Raw genomic sequence first — 22,894 nt, 5'->3', positions numbered from 1 at the left:
TAACTCGCCATCTCCCGCAATTCAGCCCTATCTCTTCCTCCTCCCTCTCGTTTCCCAACTCAGACCATCTCCGCCTTCCCCCTCCCACTCCAATGACTACGCGATCGGCCCCCGCCGACTTATCGGCGCAGTCCACTTTTGGGGTTCATCCTCCCGTCTTTATTATTGTTTTTTTTCCTACTCGTGGCTCATCCCGCAAACCTCCCCTCAGCCCCGGAGGGTCAACCATCCCACACCCACCCCTGGAGCACCCATCCTCGTTCCAAATACATTCCACATCCTATCTTCGCCCCCTTTCTCCCATGTTCGCATCTCCGAATCGAGTTGTCGAACTTATTTCTTCATTTTCGGCCACACTGTGCCCTTCCTCTCCCACCCCAATCGAATTGTCCATCGTTTCCTCCGTCCAGTTCTCGGCAGCGGAAACCTCTACCTCCCCCCTTTACCCTCCCTCCCCCCCCCCCCCCGGCATACAAACTGAATACAAGCCCATATCCTCCACTACAATTCCAACTCCTTCAATCCGACCTGACGGCGCCTCTCTCCTTTCTTCCCATCTGTGGCTCCATCCATCGGCCGATGATGGTAAGATTAATGCCATACGGAGCAGCGGGACCTATCCCTCTCTCTCCTGCTCCTTCCACCCCCGCCAGCGGGAGCGGTTTCGCGTAGTCTCCATCTCTCAGAGACGAGGGTATACCTTCCCGTGCGCTCGTATGGGTGGCCGTGAGCAGATGTGTGCGAGTATGTGGTTGGCCGGAATTGCTCGCGATGGATTTTTATGTGCCCCTCTCCGAAGATCAATTCGCTATCGAGATGTTTCGTTTACGAGATAGATTTTCCCCCTCTTGCTCCTCCCTCATCCAATGCTCCCCACCCTACTTTTGCCGTCCCAAAAATCATTCTTTTTTCTCTCAATATGTCGGTGGTATCTTCGAGTTATTTATAGAATGAATTGGATAATTTCTCAATCTTTTCGTTCTCGGGGGAGACTGTATTCGTGTATTTATGGAGAATCTTTGATTTATGATGCTGCAGCATGCAATTCTCATTGGAGGACGATCTCCTTCCCTGCGTTCTTAGCAGCTCATTTCTTCAAACAAAATACTTGATTGCAGGAGCCGTCAGTATTTCGTCATTCTTATTTCTCGCGCTAATGTTTTACCGATTTCCGTGAGTATATAGTTTGAGTTTATTTGTGAGCAATTATATTTTCAAAATATTTTTTCGGAAAAACCTTGTGTTATCTCAAGAAATATTATATGAAAGTTTACATATATTTGCAGTGAATTTTTTTAAAGCTTGTTGAGCTACCAGTGTTGACGGTAATTCTTTGATTGGCGTCTTTGTTTCACTATTTTTTTTAGTTAATTCTATATTTTAACTGTGATTAATCATTTTAATTTCGGCACGCATTCGGAGTTGAAAGTGTAATACACCCAGCCACTCTTTTTAATGCTTTATGTAGCCCAAAACCTGTATTTGTGGGAGAGAAAGTCTTCTTTAAATGTTCTCCTCTCATCTCAATGTAAGTCAAACATCTCCCAACGAGTTTCTGCCGGACGCTCACGGCCACTTTTCAAACCATTCCTCACCTCCTTCCCTCAATAGTGGACAACTTTATCAGCCATCCCTGGGGCTATCCCAGGGTTGCGGCAGCACCAATCTTCTCTCTGGATTGTTTACAGCACACGTGAGAGCGAAGTGTAGCCGAAGGATTGATTGACCGATTGGTGATTCAAGGATTTTTACCCAGAGGGCATTTATGAGAACCTACGGTTGCATATCATTTTCTTGATTCAGTGGAGTAGGTTAATGCCTATTACAAAGAAAAAGATTTGGAATCTCAGCTGTGGGGAAATGCCTCTCATATTTTATCTGGTATTCTATTTCCACTACGAAAAAACCTAGTTTGCTGGATCAATTTTTTCATAGATTTTATTATTGCAAAGCGGTTTACGACTTATAAAATTTCATTTTTCTCCCCTAAAAAGCATAAAAGAAGACAAATTCTAAAAGGAACTAATTTCTGTTCATTTTGAAGTTTCTGCTTTTATATAAGAGTAAAATTCATTCCGATTTGTCGAAGATCAATGCGGAATTTTTTATCATTTCAATAAGTATTCCCTCGGGTAGTTTTCAGTTTTTGTTTTTTTTTTATTCATATGGGTGTTGTACACAATTTTCCGACTCTAATGTGCTCTCGGTGTCATTGTTCGTTGTTTGTGCTGTTAAGCTGGGGAGGCGAGGAGAGGGTCACGTAGGAGTGTGGAGGGCGTTTCACCGGATCGCACCCTCTTCCCAACCCCCCAGCAGCTCCTGGCAATCGTCCGCCGCCTTCCCCCGCTCACCCCCTTCATTTCAGGCCCCTCGATGGGCCCTGCTTTTCTATGCCTAGATCCCCTTTTTCGCTCATTTCACCCCCACTTCGTCAGCGACCCCCGTGGTGTGAATGGCGATGACCACAGATGGTGTGCTTTTTTTTGTCCTCCCTCCCAACCCCCATCCGAGAATCTCATCCCCCGCACACCGCGCCCGTGTCACGTGACCGATGGTCCTCCCCACGCGCGTCCTTCCGCCATTGACGAGGGCCTTTGAGGGCCCTATTCACCCGTCACCAGCTCCAGGCACATCTATCCATCCCAGCGGTTCCTGTTTTCACGAAAACGAAGCTATCAACCTACAGAGCGATTGTGCTGGTTCGCTGCTGATTGTGTGTGCCTCCCTTGTATGTGTCTAGCCTACTGGATTCATTTACTTCGGTGTCATGACATGCCTAAAAAAACGCTAACACTACCTTTTAAGTAAGAAGTTTGTATTTTGCTTCCATAAGATTGAGTTACATTTTTGGGGTGTATAGTAGGTGAGTTATTTAGATAACACGTAGATTACTGGGAACTCATCGTTTGAATGATAGTATTGGATAAATTGACTTATCCAGTCCTTATTTATTTTTTATAACTCATCAGAACTCAGCAGAAAAATCGAAAATTAGTGAATAATATTATATTTTCGCTGAACATAACGGTATTCATTCCTTCTGCTCGAGCGTTGTATTGTGATATGACTTAGCGATAACCATAAGTGCTCCTGAAACAGCATCCGGAGCGTCGTAAAGTATACACGCGTCTAAATCCATCCGATTTAGCGAGTCCATCCAGATGTAAACCGTTTTCATTTGTTTCCTCCTCCGCAAGGGGTGGATCATCGCGCTCAGCTCACCGTTCCGTCCAGTCGACTCCGGCTTGCCGAGTCTTCCTTCGCGACATCCACTCGTCCATTAAGTCCAGTTGCCGTGGGAGATCCATCTCTTCGTCTTGAGGTTTTTGAGGGTTCGTAGGGGCGCTGTGGGAGAGGATGGGCGGGAGGGATGACCCGGCGTGGCGGTTGGCAGGGGGTGGCTCGAAAATGTGGGGAGGCAAATGCGGCCCAGTGGTGAAGTGCTCTTTCTCCCATAACGTAATCGACCTCTCCTCGCCGCCTTGCCCCTTTCCGCTCTCGGGGCGGAAGGATTCGCCGCTGCGAACTGAGGTTCGGAGGCTAAGAGACGACGAGAGGACCCTGGCCTGGATGCTCCACGAGACCTTATATATCTCCTCCTCCTCTCTTTCTCTCTCTCTCCACTTATGTGTGTATGGCTGCATGGCAAACTCGCCCACCCCAAACAGTCCAATCCGTATATATTTTGCTCCGTTTCCTAGGATATGGCGAGGTTTTCCTCGGCTCGCCACTCAGGAGTCCCACTTGACTCCGGTTTGGAGCTCGCTTGTGCGTGAAAGAGAGGGTAGCATTGTGGTTTATTTCCACCTACCTCGGCTTCTTAGCGGTGGCTAAAGCCCTACAATATTTCATTTTCAGGCAAATAGTTTTGTTTTCTCTACTTGTCTCAGATGTGGAAAATGCCCTAACCAGAGCGGTGTACTCTTTTTCTCATCCAGAGTTTTATTTCCTAAGAAAATGATATCGGTGTTATTCCAATGGAATTGACTTTTTCACGATTTTTTCTTGCGTTTTATATGTATAAGATTTTTTCTCTTCTATTTCGACTTGGAAATGTGACAATGATTGAGATTAATTTATGATGCTCTTGAACGTCGAGCATTATCCTACACCATAATCTGCCGTTACTCAGTCCTGAATGAACCTCAGCGTTTGTTGAAAATTAACTAATGATTATATCGTTCTTATACGAGGAATATTTAAAGTTCTTCTTATCATTGATTTCTCAAGTTGATTTACATTGTTTAGGGGAAGTTTGTATCGCCCGATAATTAAAAAATTCTGCAGAATGTTGAAATAATTCTAACTTGTTGATTGTTCAAAGGATTTTTAGACTCTCATGCTTACATTATTTTCTTGTGGCTTCATTTGGGAAACCGCGAATGCTTTGTTGGTGTGTTTGTGTTGGTGACCACTGCCGCAAATTTCTCGACTCCTACCTCTCCTTATGCCCTTTGATTCCATTCTTTGGTCTCTTACTACAGTGCGCGAGCTCGTAATATGTGTAACGCGCTTCCCTTTTGTCCTTATGCACCCTCGTTCTCATTTCAAAGCTCCTTTCTTGCACCCATTACTTCCATCATAACAGCCTTCTATTTCCTGCACTCGTATTATTAAACGGTCCTCTGCCCATTCTTCTCGTCTCCTCCATAATTCCAGAAGAAGAACCCATAAGAATTCCACTTTTCAAATTTTTTAACAGGTACCTTGGACTCTTTTATAATTTGAGTTTCTTTATTGGGATCATTTATCGAAAGTTGGATGTAACCCATCTTACATGGCATCAAATTATTAACTCGGATGAAATTAGTGGTTTTTGATAATAATATTTAATGAATTTATACACATATACATTTCAATGAATAGAATAATATCATTTCACGCGTTGCTTTTGCATGCAGCTTCCTCAATTGAATTTTTCTGTGGTGTGTCACATCTATTTTCAGAAAATGATACGTTCTTGTCCTTTCATCTTTATGGTGATTTTTGACGTGCACCTAAATTCTCTTAGCTTTTTCCTTTGAATATTTGTATTAATATATATATTTTTTAATTTTGTGTCTTTGATTTCTCAAAGTCATGAGCGTTGGTGATCGTGCCTAATGCATTATTATTTTCTGCCGAAGTACTCGTAATCCACCGCATCCATTGCTAGTCGCTGTAGGAGGAGAGTGAGAGGGCACGAAAAAGCATGAAATCCCTCTGAATTTCTCCTCCCGACCCTTTTTCCCTCGCAACTCATTTTTTTTCTCAATATCCTTCTCGCTCGCCATGCCCTCTCACTCACCACGACCACTCTTCCAGCATAATCCCTCCGCTCCGCGATGCAATCACTATCGCCACCACGAGCCGCAATCCGCCCGTCCTTAATGGCGTATTGTATGTACCGCGCCCGAGAGATTTCACGTGGGGGTGTATAGGCTGCGAAAGGGAGACCTCCTCTGAAGGGTTTTTGGATGTGATGCAAGTGCGAATCGGTCACGATGACGAGGGAGAGGGGAGGGGCGAGGATGGCGACTCCGGGCATTAGGGACATCGGGACTTTTTTCCCGGCGCAAAAGGGGAATGGATGGATGACTGGGTGGATGAGAGTGGTTGTTGGGGGGATGGGGGTGAGGGGGGAGGAATGAGAAGGGGGTGGTGTGGGCAGCGAGCCACGGGGAGGTGGTAAGATTGAAGGGGACATTGGTGTTTGGAGTGTCGGGCACGGCAGCTGGGTCGCCTGTCGTGGGGTGGGTAGCCGTGACGCCATGGCTATCCAATCCCTTCTTTTAGCCTCCCTACCCCACTCTCCTCCCGCTCCGACGCCCTTTTAAATGCTCTCTCTCTCTCTCTCGATTTTTCAGTCTCCTGAAAACGGGGGAGGGGCAGAAAGAAAGGGTTGTTGAGCAAGGTTCACCGCGTTCGAAAATTTTTCGAACAAAAAAATTATTTTTTATCCATCCCTCACCATTCGTTCTGTCTCTCTCTCTCTTGCCTTCAGGGCGTACTTATATTGTTTAGGGGGTTCACGGACAGTGGCTGATCCAGGGGGCGTGAAGTCTCCTCTTGGGGACGTTAAAGACAAAACGGTCGAAATCTGGCCCTCCTGATGGTTTCAAGCGACAGTGGTTGCCTGTTTTCAGGAGGTCTCGAGGCCGGGAACAGAAAGGTTGAGCGTTCAGAATATGCCACGCCGTAGTGTTCATTAAGGTTTTACTTTTGGCTCTGGTAGAAATTATTCCAATCTTAAAAGTACGCTTTATATTCACATGATATACGTAGTTTCCCACGTGATTAGATCACCTGTATCATAGGCATGCAGATTATGCCTCAGTACAAGTACAGTGGCAAAATTTGATAACACTTAATTTATCAGTCATTGGAAGCCCTGATATAGGTCTAAGGATGCAGCTCCCTGCTAGGAATAGCGTAAGAAATGGTCTTCCGCCTAAACACTCCCCGTAATTGAATACCAGCCGAGCCTGATGCGAAAGTTGACCCTTCATGTAGAAATAATGAAGCGTTCGCATTGAAAATGGGGTTTGTTTCCCGCGGATATTCCCTCCCATTGTATCGTAATCAGTGTATTGTGCCCCCTTTATGTTTGCGCCAGAAGCGCATAGCTCCAGGGCCAAGCGTCCATCCCCCATCCCGCGCCAACTCTTTACCCACCCCTTTTCCTCTTCACAGTTCCCTTTGTGTCCGTAATGCGGCTAGGCGCTCTCGTCGCGCGAGCGGCCCATTGCATTCGCGTGCACTATAGTTCAAACTCGCTTAATGGGGGTGTTTTTAGGAGGAGTGCAATGAGCGGGTTTTACAGGGGGTGCAAAGTGGTGTGTATCATGCGAGGACTTTGGGGGGTGGGGGTAGAGTTTGAGGCCAAACTGTTGAGGGAGAGGGGAATATTCTGAAAGGATGGTGAGTGAAGGATAGTATGGGGGGGGGGGGGAATAAGTCCACCCGCCCCAAACCACCTCTTCTTTATGGTCCTGAGATGAAGGTTTCGAGGGGGTAGTTTTTGGGGGTAGTTTCATGAAATGCATGGGGGGTGTAGCCTCGCTTAATGGGCAGAGCCGATGGCGATCTCGCGCATATGAGTGTTTTTGTGAAAATTGGAAAAGGAGTATGGGGGGTGGTGATGAAGTCTTTGATTGTGGAGCAGCCAGTTACAATCGGGTTACCGTCGGCCGAGGTATCATTTACGGGACGGGGGAGAGTGGATGCTGGGGTACGTTTCAATGAAATGTGGTACCCGTTTTCATACGCGCACTCCTGTGCTCTGTGTGGTTGTCCTGTCTGTCTGTCGTGACGCACTCGTCCTCTGGTAATAGCCCCTCAGGGGCTCTCTGGGCTTAAAAGCGTGAGGGATCTGAAAAAAAGCTCGCGGGTGACGCGGTTCTACGAAATTTCTATTTGAAAGTTTTCTGATGCCTTTCATCCCCCTTTGATAATATTTAATACCATTCTCTTGAGTGAGATGGACTAATTATAAATGGAGTTTTCAGCCCCCTGTTAGTATATCGTGTTTTTTTCTTTTCAAAACTATCGTTTGCACCTAATTTGTCTTAGAACTAAAAAAACGCTTATAATTGGCAATAATTGGTTAAAATAACGAGGTATTTTTGGCAAACAGGTGTGAATCATTAGTTCGTTCAATATGAAGCTGATGCCTCTGATAAGATTGCTTTGGAAAAGAATTGTTGAGTGGGTTAATAAACGTGATTATGCTCCAAGTTCTGTTCTATCGATTCAAATACCCTTCAAATAAAGTACTGCGATTTATCGTCTTGCTATCACCTCAAATATTTGATTAAAAAATATGATTTGTTTTGAAGATTCGCGTGGGTAGTGCGACCAAAGATATTCTTTCGTTAGAATTTTTTTTGCACCTCTTCAATTCTTGGTTTTGACATATTCTGTCATACTTATTTTCCACTGTCCAATACGTCCTTGTGTCGTGAAATCCTTATCGGTGGTATTTGGATTTTAGATAGTAATAAAAAGTTTTGATTTGTCCACACTGTTGGTGCTGACGCGTCCCGTCCTCAGGATCACACAGTGGCTCATCACCTCCACACTCCAACCCTCTCCTGACCGCCCCCCTCCATTGTTCCGTGCAGCGGGGGAGGCCCCCGGGTGTCTTTATGTGGCGCAAAAGGCAGTGGACGCAATTTGCTCCAAAGGGTTGCTCACCGGCTATTTGTCCGCCTGACCCCTTTGCACCTCTGCCCCGACCCCTCTCTCTCTCTCTAATGTCCTATCTCTCGCTGTGGCGCACGCGGCCCAGCAGATGGGGTTACGGCGACGCAGCGTCTATCCCATGTGTGGGGGGGGGGGGGGGGCAAGGGGAATTCTGCAATGAATGGACTCGGGGGTGGCGAAGGCTTGTCAAGGACGGACGCCGGCTATGCCCCGCGCATGAATCATATTCGACGCCGAAGATCTGATGTCGGTGCGTGGAGACGTGCGGCTCTTTTCTCCCGCTCCAGTCACCCTTGCCATCCTTATATTACTCCTACCGTTTTGTCTCTACGCGGTCCTCTCTCCTCCTTTATATTTTTTCGACATATGCTCGTATCCCGAGGGGTGTGACTGCTGCTGACGGCAGCACTCGTGACGCAAGGGTGTAGTGGCGGAGATGTAGATTGGGCAGAAACCGGCCGGACCTTTTCTTTTAAGAGCCTCGAGTTTTTTCTCGGCTCTACGTCTCATTCAGGGAGGCTCTTAAGTTTAAAAAAATGCGTTTCTTACGCAAAAAACTGAGCTGAACTATTTAAAGTGAAAGAGCTGTAGCTTGACCTCCCATAAGATATTTTATGCTCAATGATATTACATTAGACTGGAAATTTTCTTCAATAAAATACGCTAGATTATTCCTCAATGTGCATTTAGCATGTATTTGGATTTTTTATACTCGGATTTGTTGGTGTATGGGGACGAAAAAAAAAACAGAAAATATTTAGTTTTTAATGTAGCCAGCGGTTGCAGTGTTTGATAATAATAAGAAAAATATGTTAGTTTACCAAAACTTCTGCTGTAATATTTTATGGGGAAAATGGTTTTCATCTAGAATATAATTCAGAAGTACTTTTATACTCGTGAACCCAATTTGTGCTTTTTCATGAAAATTTGTAACTTATTGAATTTTCGTATATCGTAAGAGGATAAGCACCTGAAATCGTGCAAACAAATTTGGTCAAAATAACTGGAGGAAAGGTATTTTTTTCGGAAATGGGGGTTTCCGTGACCGGATGGGGAGCAGGAAGGGATTTGACGCAGCAGCAAGGCCCCCGAAAAGAGTGGAGGCGGAGGAAGGCGTTTTTGGGGGTCAGGCAAGGTGATGCGCGGGGCCTGTGGAGGGGCGGGGAGTGTGGTCGGGGGCGGAGGGGCTGGGCAGGGAACGATGGTGGCACGGGACACAGGACTTTGGAGACTTATTGATCTTCTTTGGTCAGGACAAAGAGAGCGGGGTGCTTCCCGTCTTGTCCCATCCTCTCTCTCCACCATTGTTCTCCGCTGCTTCGCCATACGGGAGTTCTTAAGTGTGGCCGAACGGGTAAGGCTGCGGGGTGGGTCAGGTGACGAGAGTACTCGCTCTGCCGAGGGGAGGAAAGCGGCGTAATCTGGATCTCGGGCGTGAGGGCGGTGGAGGCGCGCGTTATGTCCGTGCGTGCAATAGCTCATATGGGGGTTATATATCCGACTTGGAGAAGAAGGGTGCAGTGTAGGTGAAGGCATTGACTCGGGCCGAGATTTTAAGAATTATTCTTGGGTTTGTTTGCTTGGATTGACGTATTTAGATTTAAATTCATATTTTTAAATCATGTAAGATACGCAAAAACTGCCAAATTTAAGGCTTACGTTTCAGCAAGTGAAATGGTTAGTTTTGCTATAATCTATAAGAAAATTTAATTTTCACTACGTAATATTTTGATGTATATTTTAACTAAGCATTTATAATTCGGTAGCTAATTCCTTCGTGAATTCGTATCAGCCAATTAGTAGCGCATTTCAAAATTAATTTGGCGACGGAAGTGTGACTCAGTATTTCAAGCGGTTGGAGGGAATATTTTTAAGTTCAAGGGTGTCGGCGGTGGGCAGCAGCGTTCTCTACGTCCAGGATTGCTCGGCTCGTGCACGTCTCTGCAGCGTCCATTACGGAGCGTGGATGTTATTCGCGGCACGCACTCCGCATCCGTCACCCGGCCTGCGGTTGGGCGCTTGGTATGTTTCCCCCCTTCCAAGCGTCGAGTATGGCAAATGGAACGCAGGGTCAGGCGGCCACACTGTCCGCTCCTTTCTCCCAATCGAGCCAGCCCCTTTCGCCACCCCCACGCACATATGCCACACCCATTCCGCTACCCCCCACCACCGACACACACACACATTCGGACTGACCACGCGGGGGAGAGAGAGAGAGACTGACCAATGGCCAGAGCGAGGCGCATAACGCACGCCCCGAGAGCCCACCCAACCCAACTGCCCACTCTCTCCCGCCCCCGCTTTTCTTCCTTCTTCCGACACCCCTTCGGCGGCCGCCGTCATTTCCCGCTGACCCCTTCGACCACTCCCCGGGAATAGCCCCTCGCCCCTCCCCCGCACTGCCGGCCAACCGCCCGCCCCACCCTGCCCCATGGCTCTTCTCACTCTCTCGATCTCTGTGCCCAGAACACGTCTTGCGCATGCCTCGTGTCATTCTCCACTCTTATTTCTCCCCTCGCCCCCACCCCACCCCCCACGTCCGAGCGCGTGTTTTTTTCCCTCCTTTTGTCCCTTCTCCGCTTTTTTTTTCGTTTCTGGAGCTAGCGGTCTTTTCGTTCCTTCTTTCATCCTTCCTCCAGCGCCCTTCCTATCGCAGCCACAACCCGTAGCATTTTTGATGCATTAATTTTTGTTAGATAAAGTACAAAACACCATTATATTCGACCCTGAATCTAGTTTTGGTTGGGTAATAGTGTAGTTTTTATTTTAATAATCTTGTGGAGAAAAACTATTTTTTTCTGTTTCAATAAAGCTTTCCCTATATTCTATTATAATGCATCAGCTATTTTTAATATTGTTTCTCCTTATGAATAATATTTTCATACCGTTGCTAATAAATCAGCGGCTAGGCACTCGGTGCCATTTTCCTCCGCAAAGCCGCTTTGACTGCATCACGCAGGCACAAAGGGTATCCACTAGCTACTTGTGCTTCAAGTCAGAGACGTAAGAGTCGAGCATTTCTGTGCACCTTTTCTCTCTCGGGCATCGTCCCCGAGGCGTTGTTCTAAAGCCGCGGGTGCGGTGTCCGGAGGTGGAGACGTTGTGGGGCGGAGTGGAAGAGGGGGCGATACGGCACCGGGGGGCGGGGGAATTGCCGTTTCCACCGCCCCCAACGACGCGAGTGGCGTTGCGAAATTTTTAACGTCGGATCGGACTCTTGGGGCAACCTCTATCCCTTCTACCTCGCCGCCGCAGTCCGCCGTGCTGTTTTTCTTTTGTTTCTCCACGTCTTTTGCCGGCTCTCCCGAAAGACCTGGGCGCACCGCAGTAATAAAAACCTCCTCGTCGTTTTGGACCGCGACAAAAAACAACAGTTATCGAGTGTCGTTCGACTAGAGTCTATTCTTTGACCGCATTTCTCTTCTTTTTTCCTTGGCGATTGTTTCTTTTTATTTGTTTCCCTCTTCTCGTTGTCAAAAATATTCTGTGAAGTTGGCGAGCGCTGTAAAGCTCTTTAACCGTCCGATACTACATCCCGTAGATGAAATTTAATAAAATGGACGTCTAACCTCCATTTGTTATTTTTTTTGTCGATAAAGAATTGTGGTAAGTCTTATGCGTTTTTATTGAATTTAAATTCTTGTCATATTATTTTTATTCCATATAGTTTTCCCTACATTGATTTTCGTGAATGCTCCTCAAATATTTTTTATTTTAATTTTTACCCTCCGTATCTCTGTGTTGCCTGGGTACTCGGTTTAAATGTTATATTTGCGGTGGGAGAGGGCTGGAGAGGCCAAAGAAATGTGCGCGGAAAAAGTTTCCGTTTTCCCTCGGAGAGGGAAGGAGGGGGGGGGAGGGTGGGATTCCATGGAAAGGCGAAAAAGCAATGGACGGTGCCGTACTCCTCCGGAATGAGAAAACGCAGGGCGTGGGAGGGGCTACAAGGATATGGAGGGAGAGGCGGGGGTCGGAGAGGACCAGCAGCCAGGGTCCGCAGGGGAAGCGGAGGACCCCTGCTGGAAACAGCGGAAATAGCCGCATCCTCTATTTCTTTCTCTTTCCCTCCCTTTCGCATCTCCCTCTCTCTCTCTCTACCCTTATTTTTCCCGGGGAAAAAGGGGTTTTTGCCGAGTTGTGTGTTAGTGAGGGTGGGAGTAGTGGTGCAGGGGACAGGGTGTAAGGATCCCTCCCCCTTCCTCCTCCCCATGGCATCAGCTGCCGCCCCCTTTTGCGATCAATGCCTGTAGGGGTACCCCTTCCCCCGCCGGCCCCACCCACTTTCTTGGGTTGTCGTGGAAACCTCGGGGGCAGTTGTGGCCTCCTCACTCCTCCGCCCCCCTTTGGCCGCCGGCCGCCGCCTTCCCTAAAAACCTTCCCCGCTCCCCAACCCAACCCCATCAGGAGGTCCCCACCTGCCTGCGGTCGGTCCCCTTGGAGCGAAAGAGCATCTTCTCTTGGCCACCTCCCGGCTCCGCTGACCCCCCACCCCCGGAACAACGCGTCTTCTCTTCCCGCAAACTCTCCTCCTCCTCCCCGTCCTCTTATGTTGTATTCCTCCCTTTGGGTATTACGCTCATGAGATTGGGGCCCCGTTTTTATTTGGTCCGAGTATTTCGCACTTTTCCCCCCTTTTTGCCCTCGCGGCGGTCTGTTTTGCCATTCTTCTCGTTTTACAGCCTTTTTTATATGCGCCTGGGTTAGAAAAAAATGACAGCTTTGCTGCCTCATTCGAATTTACGACCTTCAATTCAATAAGCGGTAAACGTGATTGGGGAAATGATCACATACCATGTTTCAAGCTATAAAAAATATTTTATGGTCTGAATAGAAGGTAAGCCAATACATTGAAAATAATAATATTCTGTCGCGATTACTGGAGATCAGCCACTTTTTTTTACAACTTTCTTACAATTTACTTTAAAACGTATTTTTTTATTTTAGAATATTTATGTCCATAATACTTCATTCCTACCACACGTTTTAATCGCATGTCTTTAGGAATGCTTTCGCACGTCTAATGCCTTGGCTAAATTGTCCTCTCCTCATCTCATTTCAGCGGAGGCGGAAGTGTCCTCCCAGGACATCCTTACGTGCGGCGTTTGCCAGAAGCCTTTCGCCCTCTCCGACATTGTCAAGTTCATCCAGCACAAAGTGCTCGCTTGCAATAAGGAAAACTACGACTCGCACTCGAATCACCTGCACAATAACCACCACCGGCGGCGGAGGGACGACGAGGAAGAGGGCGACAGCGACGAGGGCCCGGCCCCGCAGCAGGCCCTGCTCGTCAACGCCCGCCGCCCCAGCATCTCCGCGCCCATCTCCGCCAAGAAGTCCTCCGCGCCCAACGCAGCTTCTGCATCCTCGTCTTCCTCCTCCTCTCCGTCGGCGGCCGAGGAGCGGCTAGGCGGTGGCGCGGCCGCGGCGGAGGCAGGTGACGAAGATGCCTCTGGAAGGCCCCCGTGCACGCCCCCGCCCGCTCCCCTGACTCCCGGGGGCAGCGCGGCCGCCCCCTCGGGCACCCCGTCCTCCAACCACCACCACTCCTCCGCCTCCTCGACGTCTTCGCCCCAGTCTCCGCAGCTCTCGCCGCGGCTCCTGGCCGAGGTGGCGGCGGCTGCGGCCGCGGCGGCCGCCAACGGAAGCGGCACGCCCGGGAGCAGCAGTAGCAGCAGCGGGAGCAAGCGGGAGGCGAGCGACAGCGCGGACGACGCGAGGGTCACCCCTAGAATAAAGCAGGAGAGGCTCGAGTCGAGGGTGGACGTGGTCGACGCGGAGTCCAACACCACCAACTCAGGTGAGTGCCTACTATTAGCATCCCTAATATCCCTCTGAATTTATCATTGAATATCCAAATGCCGATTAATTTCGAACCTGAAATGTTGCCTCTGATATATCAACAGAATCCCCTCCCTGTTGGATCAAATAAATAGTGCCGTAATCCTCTTTGGATCTCGCAATAGTTAGCCAGACAAAATTCGTTTCGAAAAAACCTATTGCCTATTTCTAATGATTTCCAAAATAAACATCAAAAACAGGTTTAGGGTATGTCATTTCCAAATTTGATTGACTTTTGAGAGTTTATAATCGGAGAAGAAACATGTAGCTCAGGCCACTGATGTGGATTTTTAGCAGTTTTCCATTAGTGCTCTTTTGGATTCACTTCATTTACACTCTTGAGAGTGTCTATGGATAGGCTATTATTGGAATAGATATGTATTTTGAGGAAAATCCGTTTTCTACTTAACGTTAATAGTGTGAGTTTTTCCGTTAAAGCTCTGTTAGATAACATGCGCACTCGAGAAAACATTTCTCCCTCGGCTTCCATTGTCATGTATGTTGTTATAAGTTAGGAGGTTTCAAAAAATAGCGCTAGTGGCTTCAGTTATCCGCAGGCTATTATCGTCTTTAATTAATCGTTGGAATCTCATATTAGCTTTTATATTAGATGATATACATATTTAAATGAATGAGGTATTGTCCATAACATTTTAAAAAATTGTGAGTATTTCATTGAATAATTTCGAAGGGTCTTGTTACGAGATACCTCCACGAATGATTTTTAGTTAATAGTGGTCAGAACTCACATGATTTCTTCTCGAGGCTAAAATGGAGGGGAGATATGCATTTCCCTTACTCGCCCCCTAAAGTGATTTCGAAGCCGCCAACCGTCTGCCGCTGAAAGGGAATACTGTAATTTAGTCTCCTTGGAGCTCTCCTCTCAGTCACTAATAACATGGGTTTTTAAGGCGGATGATTATCGAGATAAATCGATGGTCGCCACGGTATAATAACTGCGAGAGGAAAATTAAATTCCATTTAATCATCGCATCTTGATCGGGAATGTTTGAAACGTGCGAGCAGTTCTTCAATCGGCCCTTCAGTACTCATTAGTCGTTTTTTTTTTTGCCACATTTTTCCTCCCTCCCGCCTCTCGCTTTCCCTTGAAGAGTTACGTCTTACCTTCGTGAAACCTCAGCTGCACTTCTTCGCCACGCCGTTCTTATCCCCTCTTTCTCTTGCTTGCCCCTTGTATTTTCCGTCGCTGCCGTCCCTGTCTAATCACAATCAATTTTCAGTTTCCGCGAGTCGGCATCCCTTCAAGTGGCCATTTCCGTTCTCTCCCCTGACCATAGGAATACCTGGCGAATCGCCAACCGAGTCGGCTAGTTTCTTCATTCATTTAAAAAAAATAATGTGTTGCATCTCCCTGAAATGAATTTTCTGAATTTTCGATGCATATCTTCGAAGAGTTAGTTCCTTGCCTTTGCTGCCATCAAGCAATTGTCACGAGAGGTATCACAATTCATTAGGTAGCGGGACTTGAGTTTGAAACGGATTCTTTATTTTCCCTGGGAGGGTGTTAATTAGTGTTCTATTTAATCTATGCCGAGCACTCTGGTTATCTGCACGTCGGCCGGTTAGATTTGTGCGCTCGAGCACGAGCCGACTGCAACGCTATCTGGACCCTTTGATATTTCTCCGTTCTCATTTTATGCCGCGTCCCTTATTACTGAACATGTGTTCTCCACCCCACGACTCCGCCACACACTTTTTTGCTATCGCCAATGTTTTCTTCCCCTCTCCTTCTCTCTTCATTTGTCTATTTTTCGTAAGCTTCCCCACCCCCTCCTGCTCTTCTCTCATCACCGCTGCCCCTCCCCCCCCCACTCCCATCTCCCCGCACCGGCCTTCGGAAGATGCCAATCGGATTGCTGTGCCACCTGCTGGCCTTCGGGGTAAGCTCGCGGAGGTTTCGTCTGCCCGGTGGTAGTGGTGGTGTGGGGAGGAAATGGAAAGAGGAGTTCCTTCAGGGGCCCCACAAGGCTCATCGTAAGAGTGGTAAATGGATGAAGCCATTGGCTGCTGGGGAGTCTGCTACACATCGAATTACAGTGGATGAGAGTAGTTATCACCTCGCTGACCAAAATGTGCATAACATACTTGGGTAGACGTCCTTAACCTATGGCCGACGGCCACCGTCAAAGTACTTGCTTTTGAATCACTTGCGGCACACTATGTAATGTTCTCTTTATGTATTTGTAGATCGTTTAGATGAGGATAAGTCCTCTTGCTGGACAATAAAACGAGTGCCATAGTGTGCCATATTGTGTGATGGTAATTTGCCTTAACTCTCCAATCGGGGATGAAAACCACTCTGCATTGTAACTATTAAGTAGGAAGTCAAATTTGGCAATGAGATCAGGGATTATTTCATATTTGGAGTTCGTAAGTCATTTCCGTAGAGGTAGTTATTCAAGGATTTGCAGTAGTATTTTTCATGATCGTCAACAGAGATCACGAAAAAAAATAGATGGCCAATAAAATCGTGGGTTGACCATTTTGAATTTCTGGAAAGAAAGTTCATTCTGAAGTTTCACGGAACAAACTTGGTTTCTTGTTTGAGTTAGATCAAATAAGCGGAATAAAGGCAAAAAAATCCTAATTACACATATTGATAGTTCACAATTAGCCAATGTATCTCGCAAGAAAATCTTTCTAACGGATGCCACTACAAATAATTTTGTTTACTTGAATTTTCTAGAATTTCCCGTGGGGGTAACTAGTTGCATTTGGGAAATATTCCAAAAAATACTATTAATCAATCTTCAGAGTGACGACTAAATATGTTCCTTTAGATAGATTCGTATTTTTTTCTCCTCGAAAAATTCAGCTGCGTTGTCTTAAAATGTAACCTTTATATTCCCAAGTTTTTATAACGGTAATTTTCTTTGAATTGCTTACCAATAAATCTTCTGCAATAAATTATCTCCCCCTTTAGAAAGGCATATATGTCGGGGTTAATTTTTATGAGTTCGGTATTTTATCGTTTTTTGATTGCCCGCGAAGCGTTAGCCGTTTAGTGCCAGCATCCAACCCCTCGATTGGCGCTTCATTTCCCGGTCCCACTCGCGGTGGTCCACCTTTAAGTCCGAAGAAATGGACTCTCATTATAGGACTGTTTAAGGCCAAGCCAATCCTGTTCGTAATTTACGGCCATTCCCGTGGGACGATGTAGCCATCGTCCAGTCCATCTGCCGTAAGACAGCTTTTTTTCCTGCCTCACACTGGTTTTGGTATCTGTCGATCGCAGCCATTATCGAGACGGGGTAAGACCTTCAATTTATCTGCGTTGCGCATTACAATTACGAACACCTCCTGGGCGACAAATTTTAAATTACCTCTCGGTCGGCCCAGCTGACCGATGCTATCGAGATCAAAGGTAGCATACGGACACTTCATGGGTGTGGATTTAGTTATCATTTCTTTCAGTTGTCGCTGGTGATATTCTTGCGGAGGAAAAAAGTGGGCTACTTAGAAGAAGACAAATATAAATGCAGTGGAGGAATGTAGTCGGAATTATGCATGAGATTCCGCTGGCCTGTGCGGGTGAATATTTTGCTTCGTATCTTTCGAGGTCTTAATGCGACATACATTTCTTTCCGTGATCCCCCTCCCCACTCGTTTGTTTACTCCCCACCCCCTGCGATCTGTTTTTAATTTTATTTATAAGACGTCGTAAGGCGGGGACGGGATAGGAGGCGTTTTTGTCTCATTGTTTTCGCATTCAAGATACTCTCGCGTCTTGTGCTCTCTATCTTCCCGTTTCTTTCCTTCCTTTTACATACGCATGCAACCTTTTGGTTTTTCCTTTGCCTCCCCCTTTATTTATTTCTTCTCCTTTCTTCCTCCTTCCGAATTTTATCCCATCTCCTACTCGTCCCCCGACTCCCGCATTTCTCCTTCCCCCGCCCTTGCAACGCCGTCTTTTGTTTGCGTGTTTGCCCGCCGTGTTTGTGCCCGGTTGAGGCGGGAGAATCAGAAAGGGGTGGATTTTCTTGACGGACTATTGAAGGATTTGGGAGTCGTAGAAGTAGGTTGAAGCGGGGCGGAAGGGAAAGCCGAGGTAAGCGAAGTATTGCTGACGTTGTGTGGGTGAATGCTCGGACGGTGTAGGTCCTTTCCGAGAAAATCTCTATTCGATATTAAGACCGTAGTGAGGGGGTTAGAGATGATAAATTTATCGGAAAACTGGGTATCTCTCTTCGTTCATTGTTTGTGGTTGACTAGATATGGATCTGCATTTTTTCAGTCGAAACCCATAATAGTCCTTTTGTCGTATAGCATGAGTTGAAATTGTTTAATTTTATTTCGACCACTGTCGCTGAGCATTTATCGAAACTAATGTTTTTGGTTCCCATTTGGCCGTTGCACAATGACTTTGCCGAACTCCATTTAACTTGATGCTATCACTCATACGGTTGTTTCCTCAACGGCTGATTTATGAGAGCATTCTACTTGTTTTGTAGTTAGGGTTCAAGATTATTTTGAATATTTCCTTGTCCCTTTGGGATTCTTCATTACTGTAAGAATGTATTGAAATTCTTCTGGTCCTAGCAATATTAAAAAGCTCGAGGATGTTGTTTAGGACCATTGATTATCGGGAGCGGTTGTTTCCATTGACCCATTTTAACGAACACTTTCAGTAATTCGTTAGTTTTTACCTAGCCGGTCGCTACGTTAATTGGTATGGTTTCCTCCCCTCTTTTATTTGAACTCCCTTACGAAGATGTCCTTAACCTCTAATCAAGGGAATGTTTTTTACGTGCGACCGTTTCCCACGGTCTTAATCCGATGCGGCTTGCTAATTACCCACGCCTGCGCACCTGCATTGGCCCTGCGGCTGTTTGGGAATTAGGGCCTCTCTTACGGTAAAACCTCGAGGCTAAAAAAAGCATTGCGTAAGACCGATGAAATCTTCCCCATTACTCAGTGAGTTACTGCCAGTGCAAAAAAATTTGTCACTTAAAATTGTTTTTCATTTTGAGGTGTAAATTATGTACATACGATGGTGAAATAGATTTCTTGTGATAATAAGCGCGAGTTTTAATGAATGGGTATTTCATAGACGTTTTGGGAGTTAAAGAAATGTATTCTGTATGTTAAATCGTGGCTGAATTCATTAAGTTTCTTGCACGCCATCTCAAATCCACGAGAGATATTTATTTTTGGTATCTCAGGGGTAAATAATAGTATGTTACCGAGCAAAACATATACGGGGAAGGTTGTTCGATTCAGTCAGTTTATATGACCAAAGTGTAGCAGGCAGCTATCGGCAAGAGGGTAGATTTTTGGCGTGACAACGCAAGGGGAGGGCGGGGGAGGGTGGGAGGGATTTTTGTCAAAGGATGTGGTGCGTGGGAGGGTGGGGTCGTTTGCGATGCGGGCTACGCTCTAGCGGATGGAGGATAGTGTGTGATGAGTCGCAAGGGATGGGCAAAAAAAATGTTAGAGGAGTTGTGCTTTGGAGGATAGGAAGCCAGCTAGTAACTAAGAGTTCAATGACTGCATGTTTTCCTGAAAATACCAAGGTAGTCTGTGGTTCATCATTTTTTGCTGTGTGTCTTTCAATTTTTTATTATATTTATCAGGACAACTGTTTTATTGCAATTTCTCGGCTTTAATAATATGCTCGTCGTTTAATAATACCTCATGGTCCTCACTCAAGAGCTTCGAAGTAGCCGCATTTTTCCTTTAAACAACCCGTTCGTTTCACCGCAACTGCTGAAAAGCGCAGGCGCCAGCTGGAATTGGGTCCCTCTCGCCTACAAAGTGCCCCATTGCATCCAATGGCCTGCTTTTATCGTGCGCCGTTCTTCCTTATTCCCTGGCGTTTTCAAAGTTAACAAAAAAAATTGGAGAAGCATAAGGTAAACACGGACTACATAGAAGAATTCAAAAAATAATAACAGGTTTTGAAAGCAGAATTGGTGTCGTCAGCTCAGATAATTTGGAGGTGCCTAGGCAGAAACTTTATTTTAGATTATAGAAAAGACATTAGATAAGATAAAGATATCCAAGAATCGTTCTCAGTGAAAGCGTTAGTTATCTCGATAGTGTTAGATCCTGTATTACTACTTGAAACTCATATATACTTGAAACCAACATCAGTAATCTTGTAATTGTTTGCTGTGGGGAAATCATGCTATTATGTTGTTCCATGATGTTATTTCATGGGAGAATAGCTCCGTTTTACGTGTTTTCCGAACTAAATGGAAAAGGTCATCTTTGCTTCAACGCCTCGGCCGTGTCGAACGAAGGGACTAGTCAGGGAACGCTAGGGACTGGCCAGAGTGTGGAGTGCCCCTCGGAATTAAAAAGTGGATGACCGGAGGGAGGGAGAGTGGAGTGTGGAAGGACAGAGAAGGATGGTGTCGCAGGAAGAGAGGGATAAGTAGTGGAGGCGGGCGGAAGAGCTGGCTGAAGGGGGTGGAAAAGAGGGGGTGATAAGGAGAGGATGGTGAGGAGGGGGTGTCGGATCGGTCCAGCATTCAAATGAAGGGGGAGGCTAGCGGGGTGAAGAGCTGGCGAGAGAGAGGAGCTGAGGATGGTGACGGATATAACGGTGAGATAAAAACAGGGTAGAAATCTTGATTTAAATGTATCCATTGGTATTGGAAGAAGTAGCGTGTTTGAAAACTTAAACCCATACGTTTATGTAAAGGAAAGAAAGTACACGTCGTATGCCGATGCAAATAAATTAAATATTAGTGACGCAGACAGGAATGAGTCTATCCATCAACTAGAAAGATTATTTTTGGTATCGTTGAACTTTGTTATATTTCTAATCTTAGCTCTATTTTCATTTTACGATTTAAATGTATGTCAAATTCCAAAAATGTCTTATAATCACTGAAAAACATTCTGGAAATTATTGTAGAACGCAAGTTTTCCAGAGGACGGGATTGGGGATGGTAATTTGGTTCGGAATTCAAATGAGGGATACTACAAGAGGGGTAAGGGGGCTACGGAGAGAGAAAAATCTGAGGATGGTGACGGAAATAAGGGTGAGATAAAAAGAGGCGGAGCTGGATGGGGGATTTGTACTGCGCTTCGGTCGCGAGGGGTGGGCAGTAAGAGATACGCGTCTGTCCTTTTTTCTTGCACCCCTCTTCGGTTCCATTTTTTTCTTTGTAAAAGAAGAAGACGCAATGATCATCGTGGTGGGAAGGGCGACCGTGGGTTTCGAGTGGTCGCTTAGGAGGAAGGCTGCCTGCTTAGGGGAGTTATACGTGTGCGGTTCTAGGGTGTGGGGACGATAGCTGATTGTTTCGAGTCGGCTGGGACGCTCCAAGGGAGATGGCGATTTCTGTCGCCTTTCTTTCAAAAAATTCATTTCCTTTCAGCAGCCTCCTTCTCCGTCCCCCCCGCCCCCTGCCGCCTACCTCGCACAGGGGGGTTCTCTCTCTACCAAATATTTTTTTCATCCCCTCCTGCGCATATTTTTCTCGTTTGAGGGAGGGGTGCGTGGCATTCACAAGGCATGGAACGTGCTGGAGTGAGGGAGAGAGGTGATGCGGGAGGATTAGAAGGATTGGGAAAAGAAGGGGGTGGGATGGCCGGGACTGGTAGGGCGGAGAGTTGGGAGAGGAGCGGAGAAAATTCATGTGTTAGTTAACGGCATTTCTTTGGATTAAGATTAAAAAATCTGATGCCAGGAGGATGTGATTATGAAGAATATGGCCTGCGGTGAAAATAATCGATTAATTTCGACATTATCTTCTAACTGTTCTATGATACTCCACACCCTCATTTGGAATTTTACTGTTAATATTGCTCAATTGAAGGTATGGTTGATAAATTGTCGAGTTTGAATACAGCTTTAGTACGAAACTCGAGGTCGCAACATGTCATCGGTAGTGTCAAACCGTGGTAACATTGTAGCATTTTTTTCTTTTCGGCAGATCGCATTTTTCGTGCATGATTCTCTGTACACAGATGATGATAATGGAGTAGCTGTTCACGATTCCGCGTGCGCTTCTATTTTTCCGCGGAAACGTTTCCCGTGTCTAGCTAGAAACAACTATCCGGAGACACTCCGAAGGGTTGTTGGTATTCATCATTGACCGCCGTTTCTGACTGTAGTGATGCATGCTTTTAATGCACGCGATCATACTCTCTCCAAACATCACAGTGTACTTTGACTTGCTACACTCCCTTCGTAGCTTTCACCACTTCCATGCCTTTCAGCTTTTTGACGGGTATTCCGGGCTTTAAACAACCTCACAAAAAATAAAACTTGATAATGAGCGATGGGACCGGCGTTACACTCGTGTCAAGGTTGTCGATCGCGCAAAAACTTACTCAGAATTTCCGTGGAGAGAAAGAGAGACAACGTTCGGTTATTGTCTTCCGATCTGATGGTGTCTTTCCACGGGATTTTCTCGTGGATCGGTATTTTCAACGAGTTAAAATAACATCGTTTTAACCGTCACCGCCGGATCAACACAGTAATGGCAATGCATTATCCGCAACTCTTATCGCTGAATAAAGCGGTCGTAATCTTCCCGCAAAACGCCAAACACCTGGGCTTTTTCTGTAGGTGCGCGCTCGCTCCCTTCCCAATTCCGTCGCTAATTTATTCGCCGGAGATTTGCTAACACGCGCGCAGGCTATTAAAGACCCCCCCCCCCATCCCTTCACTACTCCGACCGGCGTTCCCCCTCCCACAGTTTCCGCTTCACCCTTTCGGCGAAAAACACTCAACAGACGTACCCGTTGTCGCCTAGAAACTTATTCGTCTTCTCGCGATGCTAATCACGTCGGAGAAGAGGCCAACTTGTAAACCACCAATCCGGGTTACGGGCGATATCTCAACTTCCCACCTTGCTCGACAGCAAGGGCTCTCCGTACGTATTTAAACGCCCCC

The 22,894-nt window shown here is 46.4% G+C and overlaps 1 protein-coding gene across 1 annotated transcript in view; it reads left to right on the top strand.

Moving 5' to 3' along the window:
- The window catches only part of LOC124153482 (B-cell lymphoma/leukemia 11B), a 210,715-nt gene that overhangs the window by 131,189 nt on the left and 56,632 nt on the right, over window positions 1-22,894 (top strand). Inside the window, exon 3 of the mRNA XM_046526671.1 lies at window positions 13,244-13,981. Within this exon, the coding sequence (XP_046382627.1) occupies window positions 13,244-13,981 (738 nt within the window). The remainder of the gene's footprint in view (window positions 1-13,243; window positions 13,982-22,894) is intronic.

This window comes from Ischnura elegans, chromosome 2, assembly GCF_921293095.1.
Source record: "Ischnura elegans chromosome 2, ioIscEleg1.1, whole genome shotgun sequence".
Taxonomy (NCBI): Eukaryota; Metazoa; Arthropoda; class Insecta; order Odonata; family Coenagrionidae; genus Ischnura; species Ischnura elegans.
The sequence above is the reverse complement of the archived record's forward strand: the minus strand, read 5'-3'. Positions and strand labels throughout refer to the sequence as shown.